This window comes from Rhodnius prolixus, unplaced genomic scaffold (assembly GCF_049639745.1).
Source record: "Rhodnius prolixus isolate KJV_2025 unplaced genomic scaffold, Rpr scaffold_3, whole genome shotgun sequence".
Classification (NCBI taxonomy): Eukaryota; Metazoa; Arthropoda; class Insecta; order Hemiptera; family Reduviidae; genus Rhodnius; species Rhodnius prolixus.
The window spans coordinates 12,164,986-12,182,808 of record NW_027411603.1 but is presented as its reverse complement, the minus strand read 5'-3'; the positions used below and the strand labels follow the sequence as shown (position 1 = coordinate 12,182,808).

The following is a 17,823-nucleotide window of genomic DNA, read 5'->3' as shown; positions in this document are numbered from 1 at the left end:
ATCCATGAATTTTAATGAAGAAGAATTCAACTTTATTCTAAATGAGATTTTCGAGAAGACCAGAACAATAAAGCTCCAACGCTTAATTTACGCAGATCACGAATCCGCAACTCAAAATAATCATTATGATAGTCATTTGCTTCTTAATCTTACCGAGTAGATTGCACTAAGCACAAGATTTTAATGTAGGTGAAAAATGTTATCACGATTGCTGTAATGGATATTTATTTTACAGAATATTAGTAATATTAAGTTGCATTGTAAAAATTAAATAAATTTAATAGAGAGTTAATAATGACTAGTTTGCATAGTGAAAATTGAATATTGCGCCATTATATAAATTGGATAACAAAGGCTGTGAAAGAATAAGCTTGTTCATGTTGGCAGTGAATAGTGGGGATTGGTGGATTGCTGCGGATTGCAACTTAACTACTTGTTCTTCCTCCATTTTGTGTGACTGATCAATGCTGGTATTTCTTGATCGTACTGTAATTTGTTTTGAGGTTTTTAAGTAAAAGTTTTAACTGTACTTAATTTTGTGATATCAAGACTATTTAGTTCTTCAAACACAGAATGTCAGAAAAGAAAGGTACGTTAAGTGTTCGTAAAATCATTCTAGAAGATTGCTTCTTCTTATTATGCGTCAATGGGACAAAGGAAATAACGCCCTTCAGGTTTTCTTTATAAGAATAAGAATTAGTTCCGTCCCATTATTTATTCTACTTTGTTATTTTCTCTGTACGCATTGAATTTCCAACAGAATCTTCAAAAAAAAAAAGATAAAAATAAATTAGATTTATCAAAATTTATTGGCGAGGAGTAAGATCAATACCTGGCGGTGGTATACAAAATGGAGCCATTTGCATCATACGTTTTTGTTGCATTGAACTTTACATTTTTATAAATACATTTCATTCATTGGTATGTAAATTCTTGTATTAAATGTTTTCTTTTTTATTTTATTTAATAACATTTCTAAATTATTATGTGCAAACTTTTCTTAGTATATTCTGCCACCCTGCATTATCCTATGACTCTTCCACTGATATTACTTATCCTTTAATTTAATTTATATAGATACCTACAGGGAGTTCTAAGCTTAAGTTTACTACTATTATTTATTTATATATATATATACATTACAGGTTTCTCTAGACTTTTTTAATTTGCTGCAGTTTCACAATGTTGGAGCAGCCTTAAACTTGATTCAGAATGAACTGTATTTTTTTTTTTTTTTTCTACCAACTTCCTTTTTCCGTATCTCTTGAAAGAGTAAATATTTTTTTGAAAAATTCACAATCATGAGATGGAAGGGCACTTGTTTATGTTATGCATTTGCTATGTGTTATGTTCTATTTTCAGAGATTCATTGGCGCCGCGGGATTGGCTAGTGACCTTAAACTGAGGCAACAACCTATGGTGTTTTAGTGTTGGTAATCTCACTAACCTTATATCCGTTACAGCTTTTTGATACCCACGGATCGTCGCAATGGGGCCTGATTCTCGTATTTACTAATTATAAACGTATTTTCACACCTCTATCTCTATCTCTATACTCTCAGTGTGTTTACTTTTGCTATACTACTCTCTTGTGCTTGTGTGTTTTCCTTTTCATGTACCCTGTTATAGGACACTAGAGTAGACAAAATATTTGCATACATTCATTTTTTTTTCTTGTAAGATGGTTCACTTTTGGTTTTTCTTTTTTCTAAGATTGTGAATTAGAGTATTCGCAAAACAAATTTTTGATTTTTTTCTAAGCAAAATTTATTCATATTTATTATTTTGTAAAGAAACGAATTATTGTTATTTTCTTCCTAAAGTAAAATATGAGAATTAGTATCTTAATCGAAAAAATTCCTAGTTCTTTATTTTAAACCATCTTGCAAGGTTTTGCATGATTAATTTATAATAGCAATTCTGTTCAATGTTTCTTTTTTTGCTTTAAAAAGGACACATTTTTAGCGACTAAACGGAAATATTTTTCATAGTAATGAAACTTTGCAGATTACAAGTATATTTTTCTTGACATATTTTAATAAATGTTCACCATTCTTTTGCTTATACAGGTGTTATTAATAAATGATAATCAGTGGTTGGAAGTTATTAGCTTGGCCTACGACAATAGCTTTTACAATTGACATTTGTAATAAAAAATATCTCAAAAAGAGATATATTTGTTAGACATGACTGAATTCATTTTTATGTTCAGAATAATAACTTTATAAGCAAGAGAATATAAAGTATAGTGTTTTACTGTGGCCAAAGTCATTAAGTAATTTTTAGCATTGTTTAGGTTTTTCTTATACTACTTACAATTGAAATTATTGAACAGAATAGCTACAAAAAGTCTGTAGTACTGAGTTTTCCTTACTGGTTTGCACCTAACCAATTTTGTTTTTTTAATTTTTGCAAACCAGTTGATAATTCCTTTTTCCCTTTAGTTCCACTTTTTACAATCCTCTCTATTTTTTCCGGCTGTGATACGAAAATGGTTCGAACTTCAGTTACACAATTATTTAAAAATATTTTGATATTTTTTTCAAGAAAATGGAAGGAATTATGTTACTTTCATTTGTTAACTTAAATAATAATAATTAAAAAAAATAAATAAATAAACATTTTTTAAAAATAATTCCTGGTGTAAAGAAATAGCACTTTCATTTCCAGTTTTGCCTTTTTTTAATTGATCACAAATTTTATTTATAAAAACAAACTATATATTTTAATATAGAGAGGAATCTCCCCCCCGTTTTGAAATGTTCATTCACATTATTCTACGATTAAAAAATTAATAAAAAAATAATACAAAAGCAAGCTTTAAAAAAAAGAGGTATTGCTGCATGATCAAGGGTGAATTTGGCATGTGCATGATGTTTTATTTATTTCTAGTTTTATTTATTTTATTTATTACAGTTAACTGCAAAAAATTTGAAGTTTGGAAAAGTTAAATTTTAAAAACATTTTGAAGTAATTTACGAAATCGCATGATATCCGAACTTCACTTTTTTGTTTTTGCATGGAATTTTTATTTAATTTTAAGTAAAATTATTATTTTTTTTAATGGAATTCTTATTAATTTTTTTTTATGATGCTGCATTCTTTCGTTCAACCAAGTATGTTATTTCATGGGAATTTTTTTTTCTAGTGTTAATCAAATTGGTGAGCAAGAAAATTAAAAATTTTGATGTTAAAAATAATCCATGAAGTATCATCACAAAATTTATAAGGATGTGGTTTTTGTTATGGCAGTTTGCATGGCCTTGCTACTTGATGGCAAGAAATTTGGGAGGGGCATATCTGGGACAATCCCTCAGCTCTCAAATCAATAATTCCCAACTTCCCACTAGTTCGCACCAATGAACAGATTTTGATTCCTTTTATTACAAAACAAACCTATGCACCTTCCAGTTTATTATGTCAATTTAAAGAGAACAATATACAATAAATTTATATTATATTATTTGAATTTTACATTTTAATTTAAACCAAAGTTTTCACGATAGATTGTTTATTTTTACTTTGAATTGTATGAAAGTAAGCATTGCCCAGATCTGCCTCCATATTTTTTTTAGGTGTTTGAGTTTTTATTTTACTTTTCTCTATGAGGTACATTTAGTACTTATAATTGCAGTATTGTGCAATTTATATTTTGAGCAAAAATGAGATGTAGGTATACAATTGAACTAGCCTTGGCATATTTGTGTGATTAGTTGCCTTCCTTAAAGAGCTTCCCGAGCATATTACGTCACTATTTGTTCCGTACTTTCGAATTTTATATTAATTTTAACGTTGATTTCGAATAAATAAATGTATATACATCGTGTTTTCTTCTACGAACTTTTTTAAAAGTTAATTATTTTATTTTAGTTAATATTATTGATATTTTTCACCGGAATTCTTTATAACTTTTTATGACGCTACATTCTTTAATATCTCTAAAATATGTTATTTCATTGAGTTTAATATTTTCTTTAAAATAATGAAAGGTATATCAAACTAATTTTTGTATTTTAGTTTAAAAAATATTAATCAATCAATTAAAGTTAGCTACTTGCGCTTAAATTATAAATATAATTTTTAAAAGAAGTTCAATTGCATACATACAGAGTAGAAAATATTGGCAACTCAAATTACAAATTATAATTTTTGGAATTACTGTTTGGTTATGCCGCAAACCAAAGTATATTGTGTTTCTATTTTTTTCTTTTCTTTTTTTAAGGTTAATACATACGAACATCAAAAAATAAAATTAATAAATCTGAATCAGATTTATCACAATTTTTAAAGTTATATTAAACATTTTTCCTTTTAGACCTACTTTTTGATGTTCTTGCTGTAATTTTTAAGAGTTGCGGAATTTCTATTTTTTCTTTTAAACTTTTTTAATTTATTTTTAATTAGCGCATGTTTTAATATAAATATATTTTTTTTTCATAGAAAGCATGCTGGGTTATTAAGTATAGATTGCATGGCATGTAAATAAATATAGGCACACAAATGTTACCGTAAAGGGAAAAAGTCGGGTTTTAACTTACTTTAAAATACAAAAAAAAAAAAAAAAAACTAAAACATTAAAAAAAATCCTTATTCATCTTATTGTGCAAATAAAATAAATTATTCTTAATTAAAAATTTTTCTTTATAATAAAATAGTAAACATCAAAATAATTAGTGCTTACCCCTTACTTGATTTCTATTTTTTAAATGAAGTAGACAGTGTGCCAAAAACAATTGCACCATCTATACGGAGCAAAGCTACTGGCCTGACACTTATGCAGTTTATTTACGTTAATTTAAGTAATAAATAATTTCAGTAAGGGGGAGATTAAAAATTAAAAAGAAGAAATAATAAATGTCTGAAGTAATAGTACATTCTTTATGGAGATAAGTATGCTTCGAAAGAGGTGATTAATGTTCTCTTGTATCTCATCTCAGACTTTCTTTTTTTTTTTTTAAATATCGAAGCTGCTCGTGAATATCATGTGCTGAGAGAGAGAAATATCTAAAGCGTCGATTCATCTTACTTAGGTTTAAATCGGGAGAGCCAGTAGTTGGCCAAGACAAAATGTTTATGCGATTTTGTAAAAGTAAGAACCAATTCTTGCAAAGTGGGTTCGAGCACTATCTTCAGAACTTAGAATCCAAATTATTCCTTAACCATATTAATGTGCTGATTAGCATTGGATCAAGATGCAAGTCCACAAACTTTTATCACAATATCTGTGACCACGAGCAGCCAACTCGATTAGCCCCTTTCTTTCGAAACCTTCTCGCTTAATCTTCGATCATTTCATCACATGAGACTAGTCAATCTTTGACCCTCTGAAGACTTCCTTTTTTTTTATGACATCTTAACTAATAATTTCTTGATGAGTGTAGTCATTTTCCCTCACAATTGAAATCATTTACCATTTAGGCTAATATAAATAACTGAAAAGTTTCAAGCCATAGCTAAACTTTTTCCGAGTGGTGCAATTTTTTAGGAACTAGTTTATTTTTCTGGCAATATTCTTAATAAATTTGCTAGGACAAATTATTTATAATTTCTATTTTTTTTTGTTTTGTTTACAGTTTTTTCATTGTTTGGAACCGTAATGTGTAAAAAAGATTCGAGCCATTGTCGTATTTGGTTTATTTTAATTTTTCTATTTCTTTCTTTTTTTTTTTTTAATTTTTTGAGTTCTTCCTTTTCTCTTTCTGTCTCTATCTCTGAATCTGTCTAGGTAATATAAGGTCAGGCTGTTTCGACAAGTGGCTCGTATCATTAAGCCTGTCCCATATACGTCATTCCTAGACTTCAAGATATGACATATACACAAACACTGCGGGGTTAAAATACGGTGGTTGTGGTCTCTCAGCCTTGACCGCTTAGCCAAACCAAATTTTATTCGAGTTAATAGTTTTTCTTAAAAGTTAAAAAAGTCAGGACTTTTTTACCCTTATAATTTTTCTTTGTTTCAATTATATATTTATTGGAGGATTCGTCTTGATAGGATATGTAAAACTACAAGGTCGTTAATTCTATATTTACTACTTAATTATATATATATTTTTTTTTTGCATTTTCTCATCAGTTTATTATACATTTAAGTGTGACTGTATGGGTTTGGATAGCAATTTGTATTAATGTATATTTGATAATTTGTTTACTACTGAGTGTATATACATAATTGCTGTATGCTGATAATAACTACAAATTTACACATACAAACAAACAAAAAAAAGAAACAGCGGTGAAATTTTATTATTCACATTAAAATTTTTACATTGTTAATTTAATAATTAATAATATTTCACTGTTGGTTTTTGGGTGGTGGTTTGCTGTAGTTGATTTACGTGGTGATTGTTTTTTACATGATATCGAGGCAACCAGTGCATCTAGTGTGAACAATATAACTTTCACCATTTTTTTTATTTTTTTTTAAAGGAGGTAAACTCCATTTTTTTCTTTAAATTCAATTTTTCCTTTTTGTTTTTATAAAGGGTGTGGATGGGATTTTTACCATAAACAAGTAACCTTATTGTTGGCCAACATGGATTGTTTCAAATAGAAACTAGATAAAAACAAATAAAATAAAAAAATCACTTTTTGAAAAAATAAATTTATATTCTTACTGCATGTTGCATTTTGTAATTACACTTTTAATATTAAAACATTGCATTTCGCTATATATTTATTTATTTTTTTACAAATGGTCATCTGTTACAAATCAACTTTTCAACAAACCATGGTAGAAACCCCATCTTAAACAAAAACTTAAAAACAGAAAAACAATAAAGCATGTCGCTTGGTTGGAAACTGGTTGTTTCGTTTTTTTTTTATTGAAAAATTGATTTTTATGGTCTGTTTCCTATTTCCATTATGTGCAGGTTATCCAAGTGCTCCCCAGGCTCCTGCAGGATATGTGCCTGCCCCTCCGCATCCAGCTGCGGCTGCAGCTTACGCTGGTAAACTGTTTGTGTTAAAACCTGAAACTTTTTTTTTTCTTTTGTGAAAATTGTAGAAGTTAAAGGACTCTGAAGTCAAATAAAAGTGAAATTTGGCTTCCTTAGTATGGAATGGTAGAGGTTTTAGCTGACTGTTATAGAAAAGGGTAAAGAACTTAAAATCAAAATTAGTTAAAAAACAAAACTTTCATGATCAATTTTGCTACTGGTAATCTCTTTATAAAAACCGTAAGTATTTCCTGAGATCCCATTATTCTTCATTTTTAGGTTTGTGAAAGCTTTAATGCTGTTGTCATGGAAATATAAAAAATTACGGTAAATAGAACAAAAGTGTGGGGTGAATTTCACATGACTTCCCCTTACTCCAAATTTTTGCTCCTCTGAACTTAGCAATTGAGTCTTTAATTGCAAACTAGTTGTAAGCTATATTTTTGCAACTTCTAAAAGGTCCTCTTCTTAGCTAATCCAAGTAAACGTTATACTTTTTATTTTATTTAATTATTTTCTATTTCAGCAACAGCTCCAGTAGCTGCAGCTACTGGTTCACCGTATGCCGTATATCAACAACTCTATCCGGGCCAAGCGCCTCCACCATATGACCAACAGATTCCAGCAATTATGGCTGCCCAGCAGGTATCTATGCGCATGTATTTTTTTTTATTTTTATTGCATTCATTTATTTATTTTACAAGTAGTGATCGTTTCTATGTGGAGAACAATAATTTTATTGATTCGTATAATTTTGTTACCTTTTTTTTCAGATGTACCCTCATGTTGGTGTAGGTACTGCGATGTATAGTCAGGCTGCAAGCCCCGCAGGTTATTATGCTTCAGCTTTTACTCCAATGCAGGCTTATTATCATCCACTTGCTTACACCTATCCACAGCCTCAACTTAGGCCAACAATCATGATTCCTGTAAGTTATCTCAGTTCATTTATCAACTTATCTATGGTAACAAACTTGACTATAAGTTTTTTTTTGTTTTTTTAAAGTAAGATTTATGTCGTTCTTGTGACGGACCTGAACATGATTGAATGAGTTTCAAACTGGTATGAGCGAGCCTGAGGCGATTCTTTGGGTGGCAAACCCCAAGGAAGTAAACTTGCCAACTTTTTTTATATAATAAGACACATTATTCTGTTTAAGCATGTGTTTAGTATAAGCTGCATTGCACGAAGCATGCATTTATAATCTGGAGTGCATAAAAACCACCATCCACCTCTATTTCATGATGCCCACATTCCTATTAAGGTTCTTTATCTTTCTAGGTACATTAATCTAGGCGACTTGTTCATCTAATCAGCCTAATTAATTTTGACAGGTCCGTCATAGCATTCTTTTATCACCAGATTCGTTCCCTTCCTGCATTCTTCTCTTGCTGGACCAAAACTTCTTTGATTTCTCTAGTTGAATTAGAGCGTTCTGTTCCTGGAAATAGTTTTCTTTTTAACCCGTAAGAAACCATTGGACGAAATAGCTCCTCAGCAGGATCTTAGTTTTTATCTAAACGAATTGGTTTTTAAGTGGCGGTTCTTTTTGAAAGAGCATCTATTTGCCTACATCCTTACATTTCTTCGGACAGATAATGTTCCATGTTAATAGAGAGTGAAAGGTAATTAATGTTATCCACCTACTTAAAAACCCCATCTATTGTTATAAATAAAATTAACATTGTCGTAGCCTCCCCTCCAGAGTACAAATGTTTACCCTTATCAAGATAAAACTGATATACCCTCAGTAATATCTTACCCTCTGACCTGCCCCTATTGAAGAACACATTTTTGTCTTGCAATAACAATTTTCCAGTAACCACGTTGTGGTCCCGTTCTCTAGGAACTGAATTATGTTATGGAGGTTAACTGCATCAGTCTTATAGAGTCCCACTCCACCTGTTCTAGAGGTAGTTTAAAAAGAAGCATGCCTTGCTTCCCCGTCTTTCAGCATCACACAATTCTAAAGTGTTTCTCCGAGCCCACGCCAAATGTACCATTTTAATAATTTTTTAATTATTTTAAACTTTAGGAATAGTGATCCACCAGTAGCTGGAAAAAAGTGTCCTACAATCAATCGGATTGAATGAGTCATGTGGTTCAACCAATTAACCAGCTCTTTTGAAAAGTGAAAATTAGCATTAAATAACAAAGAACAACGGCATGTTGTGAAAGTAAACCTTTCAGCAAAAATCATGTGGCATATTCACTTTACAGAACGGATATGACGGTGGTGCAAGATTTGATGGGATTGCCGCGCCTGTGGTGCCCGGACCACCGCCAGGAGTGCCTCCAACTCCGGCCCAACTTGCAGCTATGGCAGGACATAATCTCACTCTAACTCAAAAGAAAGGCGGCTTTCTAACCGGAAGCAGTGACGGTGGATACGCTTTCTGGTAGTATTATCAACGTGTAGGTTGGTAATGTTTAATTTTTATTATTAAAATTTATATATATTATTTTTTGATATAAATATATATAAATTTTATAATGAAATTGTATCATTGATTGATGATGGTGCGTTATGTTATTATTTTTGGCGTAAAACATGTAACAGTTAATTAGATCAAGTATTTACATGTTTGCATTATTCTTTTAGAGCTACTAAATTTAGTTCTATTATAGATAATTCAATCATATCTTATTTTCAAAAAATGTACCATTATGGCAATTATTATTTCATAGTTTGTAGGAAAGAGCCCACACTTTGCCACGGTCCTGATCTTAGGACATCCGTCTAATGTAAAAATTTAATAATTTTAGAGATTGTGTTCCATCACATCGGCCACATCATCTATGTTTTCTATGGTAGAATTTGCCTTTTCTTTCATGAACCTCTTTTCAAACAATAAAAATATATTAATAATATAAATTATCGACTTATGCTAATTGATATCAATTTCCAAATAGTCGTTCTCTTAAACTTTGAAATTTAAAAAATTGTTAGTGCATTTGAACCAATCAGCTCTTTCCAATGAAGCAACTGTCTTGGTGTCACCATTTAATGAAATCCAAGGTCTTTCCTGGCAAAGTTTCTGTCGTACGTGGATTTTCAATAATTGGAGTGTATTAGATATCCGAATTGTTCGAGCCTTAAAGAAAAAAAAAAAAACAAAACCATAATCCGCCATAAGATGTGACGTATTTTTAAAAAATAAATTGTGAGTAGGTGAGCAAAAGAGTTCACAATAATTGGTACTTACTCTCGCTACCATTTCATTTTGGTTGTCACCATTTAAGGAGCAGTTCATTTAAATAGTAATCCTGATAGCGGTTATGCAGCACCACATTTGGGCGAGCGATCATTTTTTATGGGAATACCTAAAAGATTAAAGGTTTCAAACTAACAAACCGCGCACTGTTGAGGTGCTTTCTAATTGTCATAACCAAAAAAAATTTGATTTCGCTAAAAATCTTCGCTATGTAATACCTCTAAGTCGCGGACCCTTTGTGTAAAAATAATGAGACAAACAGAACAGTACATCAAATAATTTACCATGTATATAAACATTTTTAAATTTATTAAGCACTCTCATTTATTTATTTATTATTATTATTGGAATTTAGAATAAGTTGATAAGTATAATGTAATTGTGTTCCAGGTATAGATAATAAAATTGAGCTGCGGATTTAACCCCAGCTGGTGGTTTCATTTATTTATTGATTCAAAAAAAAAATAAAAAACCATTGGCTGAAAGATATATATATTATTGTTCGAGCTCAATTTCTACTATTCCATACACTTCAGGAGCTCAACTTCATTTTTTTTTTCAATTTCTTAATTTTATTTTTTTTTTAAGTAAAAACAACAAACGTAAAATTGCATTAAATGGATAATAAATATATACAACGCACGAGGCAGCAATTATACAATTAAAAAAAAGAAAGAAAATTAAATTTTGGTTATAAAATCTATATTGTAACAAACTAATTCTCCTCCCTTTTCACACAAAAATACAATACAAAAAAAAATTAGGCAACCTGATATAACAATTCTGTTTCATAAAGAGTGCGCTTTAAAAATTTGGATGTAATAAGAAAAATAAATTTAAAGTGATTTAACTACAAATGTTAACAATTCAAAAGAAAGCAATTCAGATTTTCATTTTAGGGGGAAAAAAAAAATGAAATTTTGAAAAGATATTCAGTACAGATATCTAAATGGTTGAAAGAGAAAGTTGAACCTATATCGACATTTTTATTATTATTTAATTATTTAAAATGTTAAAGAGGATGGAAAAAAAAAAATTTGCAAGCATAATCTCAAATTTAACTGTGATATTCTACAGAAAGTTGAGAAGCAATTATTATTGATATAGTTTTAACTTGTTGCCTACAAAATCTTAAAAGAAAAAAGAAAATTTGTTTAAATTTATTATCATTGGACTAATTTTTATTTTCAATTTTAATTTGAGGATGTGAAAAATATAAAAAAAGGGGGAAATATGCAGCTGATTTGTTTTGATTTTTTTTTTAGGCACGAGGTTTTTATTTAGACATTTTTCCGATCGAAAAAGAAAAACAAAGTATGGTACGTGCGTTTCTTGTTTGTTTGTTTTTTTCATTTATTATCATTTAGAATACATTAAAGGCCAATAAATTGTTAAATGATTAAATTAGCTTTAAAAGAAATAAAAGTCCTAATTTATAAAATTAAACAAAATCTATGAAAACAAAGAATTGAAAAAACAAAAAGTAGTTTTTATGTTGTTGGAAAAATTAAAAAAAAAAGTGGAAAAATATAAAAGTGAAAATATATGATGTATTACAAATATGGCGTGAAAAAATCACAGCCTTTAATCAGAAAGAAGAAAACTAAAGTTTTTTAAAACGTGAATTTTTTTTTTTTTTTAATGGTAGTAGTTCTTAACCAGTTGTTAACATTTACTTTTCGTTGGAGGGTTCTAGAAATGTTGCCCCATCATTGCATGATGAAAGAAAGAAAATTGTTGTAAGGCCGGCGTTTCGAACTTAATTTAGCTCTACGTTAGGTAAAGTTAATTATAAAACAGAGAAAGAGATCCATCTTATCTGGATTTTTTGTAGGAACTATTAAAATAACATTGAACAGTAATCATGCAAATAATAAAAACTGTGTTTAAGAAATCGATTTTGTAAGTATCAAACAAAAAATGGTAAACATAACATTCTTATTTAATATATGTACAAAAAGTCTGTTTTGCACAGTCTCTTTTTTTATTTTGCATAATTTTCTCCACATTGTTATTTTAATAGATAAAAAGAGGTTTCGTAGACCTGTTAAAGAGCCTAACTTTGGCTTATTTTTTAATTTGTTGTAATCATTGGTCAATACTCAAAAACCCTTCCTCAAACGAAAAGTATTTTGATTATTAATATTATTTTTTGAAAAAGTTGTCAAATTCAGTTAATATATAGAATTTAAAAAAAAAAGTTTTATAAATTTTTCTACACTGAAGAATTTTTTTTTGTTACATCTATTATTTTTTGTTTAGTTTTATTTTTGTTTTTTAATTTCATAATTCTTCAGTTCCAAATACTGTATCCAAGTATTCACTAGTTGTAGATGGGCGTATAGCAGCGTCGTTGCGTACTTATTCACTGATACCCTTTGGTGCAAAGATAGGTGTTAGTTTGTCGAAATTTATTAATATCATTATTGCATTGCATGGTGATGTGCGGTACGGTTTGGATTTGGCATTTTCTAACATTTTAACATCATGTATTGGCACACCAAGTCGTTGCATGTGTAGATACTTTATAAAGTGTAATAAACAAACGTTGTCTCCTCGTTGGACGTTGAAATGGTGCGTGATGAGAGAACCAAACAAGGGAAACAAGCTTATTTAGGAGGCAAGCTATAAGTTTGTTTGTGGTCAATAAAAAGTTGCATAAGGAGGCACCCCACTGATTTTGAATTATTATTATTACTCCAGGTATTTTTGATTCCACCTTTTTATAAATTTCAAATTATAAATTGTTTTCGTTGATTCCATACCATTCCTGTTGCGCTATTGTGTAAAAGTAAATAATGACCAGTAAGATCTTTTATAATTTAAAGAATACCAAAAATGCAAAATATAGTGATTAGAATTGAAACTGATAAACAATGACACAGAGAAAGTAAAAATCCCAATCATTTAATACTGCGAATCGTATCTTATCTGATATGGACTGGGACAAGGGTAAATAGCGTTTTGCGTATCTTTTTATTGCATTTTGATAAGGAACAAAGCAATGCTTTATATATCATTACCGATAAAATGACACGGAACGGTGCGATGGGCCTGTTCGTTACAACGTAGGGGATACGTGGTTTAACATTGTACTGTTTAATTTTTTTTTATTATGTTTTTAATCTATTGGGCATTATTTTTGGTTATTTTATGTTTTATGTTTTCTAATTAGAAGTAATAAAAAAATATAATACATGTTGGGAATATTAAACAAAACAAAAAGTAAGTACAATCGAATGAATGATTAGGTATTTGAAGATAAAAAAAATAAAAAAAAATTAGTCATAAATATTAAATAAATATATATTATAATACATAAATAATGCAGTGTACAAAAATCTATATTGATTGTTCTATCATACTATATCTATATATTATAAAAATAAAAAGGATTCAGAGAAAGAAAAAATTATCAAATTAACTTACTATTGCTAAGATCTCTTGTGAGTTTTGTTTTTGAGATTTCTTTCATTTTTATTTTTTTAAATCCAAAAAAAAAGGTACGCCACTTCCTAAATTGATAAAATTTAATTACTTTAAATTTTCCAACTGCATTTCTTTAATTCTCCTTCTAGTCTTAAAAAAAAGAAAAAGTATCTCACTTCATTTACTTTCTTCTCCTACTTTTATTTACAAAAACTTGAATAAAATATTTGCCTATTCTCTCTTAATTTGATTTATACTCTCAATTTTTAAAAGGAGATACCATGTTGTTTTTTTTTTTTATTGTTTTCTTATCTATGATGTTTGTTGAATGAAATATAATTTCAAAAAATACATTTTTGTCAAGGAAGACCAAAAATTGCCTTAGCATTCAAGGAATACAACGTATTTTCTTTTTCCCTCAAAAGAAAACGAAAAAAGTATATTTACTAAGAACAGTAACAATTTACATTTTACAAAAAATTAATTGAGCCACTTTGCAGCTGTTGATTACGAGTCCTGCATTTATTAATACAAGTAAATTGACAATAATTTTTGGTTTTCTTTCTATTTAATTAAAAAAAAAAACACCTTTCTTTATGTTATTTGATTATTTAAAAGTGCTATCATAATTTTAAATAACCGCTTTAAATTATTTAAAAAAAAAGAAAAAAAAAGTGGGACAAGAATACTATTATTATTATTACAATAATTATTATTATAAAAACATAATATACTTCTGAGAGTGACCATCTAATAAAACAAAATAATATTGAATAAATTGTACAAATAGGCACAAAAAAAACTAATAAAATGTATAAAATCCAAGAATGGCTTCTCCTTTTTTTTTGTTAACCCGTATCTTATTTTTGGCATTATTTAGAATGAAATCACAATGTATATTTATTTTGTGAAATCCGGGGACAGTAAGGTTAAAGCACAAAAATTTAGTGTGTCTCTCGCATGAATTTCTTTTAATTCTTTTATATACTCAGGATTTGTTTTAAAAATATTGTTGACATCAATATTCCAGTACTATACAATGATTTGAAGCAAGCTGCCCTAAATCTCCACGACAGTCAATATTCTTAAGTGAGAAACCTAGCTTACATGTGTCCGTCTTCAAATGAAACCCTTAAGCGGATGCCTACAGAAAAATCGTAAAAAACAAAGCAATAGCACTTTTCAGTGACTGACATCCTTCTAAATCTGAATTCTGATTTAGACTCATAGATGTTGACACAGTGTGGCAGAAATGAACATGTCTGCAGAATTTTTTTTTTTTTTTTTAAATGCCCATTTCTTACAGATATGTAATTCAAGCTATCGCCGCTAGATAGAACGAGCCTGGTCTTAGTATTTTTGCCTGTTACAGCAAATGAGGTAAGTTTTGTTTTAAAAGTATATATCCCAGTCAAATCAAGTAAAAAAGGGGCAGATCTCGGAATGAAAGATAAACAACTACAAAATTGTATAAATCTTTGTTTTAACATTTTATAAGTTGGCTCAAAAGTCTCATAGAATCTCGTGTTCGCGTCATCAGAAATCAGTTGTCAAAGGTCACGAAAATCGTTTTTTTTTTTTGGTAAATATCATGTTACCTGTGCTCTAAATGGCATTTAATGTTATCACAAAAGTTGTAGAGCTTAAAATTCTCTACGAATTTGGCTCTATGCAATTTTTCATACAATCAACCGTTCTGGAAATAGAGCGCGAAGAGTGGGAGGCGCTTAGCCGTAGTACAGCAACGTTAGGTCAACTGTAAAATAGTACGATTCTTAAAGTAACAAAATATTATAATTATTAAGAAACCTTAGTTACCAACTAATAATAAGTAATATTTGTAGATATTATTCATAAATAACGTATCCGTTTAATAATATTTAGTAAAATTACATTAAAAACTAGCTGTACCCAGCCACGCTTTGTTGCGGCTCAGTCTGGTTGAATGGAGCTATTCTGGACAATGCAAGAGCTAAGGCTATGTCATTTTGGGATCAAATTGCTGCCAGAATCACTCTAATTAGGAACATTTTACCAGTTCTGGCCCATCTAAGAAGATTTCTCAAATCCCGTTGTTGACAGTTTGCATTATTCGATCGTAAATGCCTTTTTGCTCAAGCATTAGCTTAGGAATATTTGATTGCACATACGACAAAAGATCACCTGTGTTGTAATTTGTTTTACGACGCAACTCTACATCGAACGAAGCAGCAGCATATAGATTCGGCGATGGCATTCAAGACTGATAGAAAACTTTCTTGGTGATTTCTAGTCACAAATTTTCAATCATTCTCAACGCATCGTTATAGACTTCAGCAGTGAAATCCATGCTCATATTGGAATTTTCCTGGTGTATTCAACAGAAAAAAATTGAAACAGCCGACCTAATGTGTTTAACATACGCATGGCATAAAAATACAATGTTAGAAACAGAAATAATGGAAATTCCAGCAAAACTAGTATAGATTTTGTATTCTTCCCTACTTTCTGAACTACTACATCCAAAAACAGCCGACCTAATATGTACAATACACGCTTGGCATAAAAATATAATTTAGAAACAGAAATTCCAGCAAAACCAATGAAGATTTTGTATTTTCCCCTATTTTCTGAACTACTGGATCCAAAAATAGCCGACCTAATGTGTATTATATACGCTCGTTATAAAAATACAATGTCCGAAACCGAAATTGAGGAAAACCTCCACTCGCGAGACTAGCCGACCTATTTTGTATACATTTTACAACTTGACCTTGAGCCTCTTCCTGATATTGTATTATTTTATTCTCATACACACTTGTCCAAATTCTCAATTGTTGAAAGATGTTGGACCGGGCTTATTTAAGAAAGAAGCATTCATCTTGATTGGGATACACGGTGTACAGGCTGCTTATCCCAGTTTCTTTAAATATGCTAGGTTGTTTGTCGACTCGCTCCACTCGTTTGCGTCGTTCTAATGATTTTCTACACCCGTTCCATGTATAATACGTAAGCACTTTTGAATACAGTAGTGTTTTCGTAAACGCGTCATTTTGATATAACGTGAAGAAGCAGTTACCGTTGATTAGGGTTATTTGTTGCACATTGAAATCTATGAACATTCAATTTAACAATGCAATCGGAAACGAAATGGAATCGTAAAATATTTAGTGTAGCGTGTGATGTTATACGTGATGGAGCTGTTTTTTATATAATAGTTACTTAAAAACACACGCGCATTCGATTGCAACGTTGTGTGCAAGTTTCAAAGCAATCGGTGAAGAGCTTTTGGAAATTTAGAATTTCGGACAAATGAACATTTACATTTTTATTTATAAAGTACTATAATTAGTTAATAATTAAGGTTTCTTAATAATTACAATATTTTTGAAACTTAACAAAACTTACTATGTACTGAATTACATGTTGACCTAACGAACGGCTAAGCGCCTCCCACTCATCGCGCTCTATCTCAAGAACGGTTGATTGTATGAAAAATTGCATAGAACCAAATTTGTAGAGAATTTTAAGCTGTACAACTTGTAAGAACTTTATATGCCATTTAAAGCAAGACATTTACACACACGAAATTTTCGTGACCTTTGACCACTGATTTCCGGTGACGCGACCACGAGATTCTATGAGACTTTTGAGCCAACTTATAAAATGTTAATAGCTCATTATCTTCCATTCCAAAATTTAACTGGACTAATTAAAAAGTATTAGCTTTTCGTAAAAATTGATTGACTTAAACGCCACGCCCTGTGAACAAAAATTTAGCTTATAAACTTCATTATAACTAAACGTTACTGTGAAGAGTGATTTATTTAGAGTCAATTTTATACCTGTTATTATCCTGACTTATTGGATTAAATTATTTATTGCTGTAGTTGTCACATCTATTATAGTTATGCTGTCTCGTTTATTACGCTTTAATTTTCCGTTTCGATTTTTTTTCCTATAAGTTATTAGAATGTAAAAAGGTCGTTGATAAGATATAAGCAAACTATTATATTTTTTTATATTTACCTTATATGTGAGTAGCCAGCTATATATTTAACTATTTGCGTATACCTTGACAAAAGCAGAATACAAAATTAGAATATATTATTGATTTGTGCATTTCACTATCACTGAAAATTTTGTGATGAATAAGGAATCTTCATAAATAAGCATGATTTTTTGTCTTCTATTATTATTCTAATTAAGAAAGCAGATAACTTCTTATTTTATTTAATTTTAAGCGGTTCGGTTAAAAATT

At 29.7% G+C, this 17,823-nt stretch overlaps 1 protein-coding gene across 3 annotated transcripts; it reads left to right on the top strand.

Moving 5' to 3' along the window:
* The first annotated feature begins 402 nt into the window (after positions 1–402).
* Positions 403–13,031, top strand: LOC141453791 (DAZ-associated protein 2). Of its 3 annotated transcripts, none has more exons than XM_074127385.1 (6): positions 403–589; positions 6,873–6,950; positions 7,465–7,583; positions 7,712–7,867; positions 9,160–9,338; positions 10,545–13,031. In XM_074127385.1, the coding sequence occupies exons 1-6, from the start codon at positions 574–576 to the stop codon at positions 10,552–10,554; spliced, it is 558 nt and encodes a 185-aa protein (XP_073983486.1). In that variant the 5' UTR covers positions 403–573; the 3' UTR covers positions 10,555–13,031. The 3 variants fall into 3 exon arrangements, with proteins under 3 accessions (XP_073983486.1, XP_073983488.1, XP_073983487.1); XM_074127387.1 differs by having other exon boundaries at positions 404–589; positions 9,160–9,354; XM_074127386.1 differs by having other exon boundaries at positions 404–589; positions 9,160–9,358.
* Positions 13,032–17,823: the final 4,792 nt, after the last annotated feature.

Bases quoted from the DNA above. Each gene is read 5' to 3' on its own strand.
- LOC141453791 (XM_074127385.1), top strand. The intron at 6,951-7,464 runs GTAAACTGTTTG...TTTCTATTTCAG, and splicing joins TGCGGCTGCAGCTTACGCTG to CAACAGCTCCAGTAGCTGCA. The intron at 7,868-9,159 runs GTAAGTTATCTC...TTCACTTTACAG, and splicing joins GGCCAACAATCATGATTCCT to AACGGATATGACGGTGGTGC.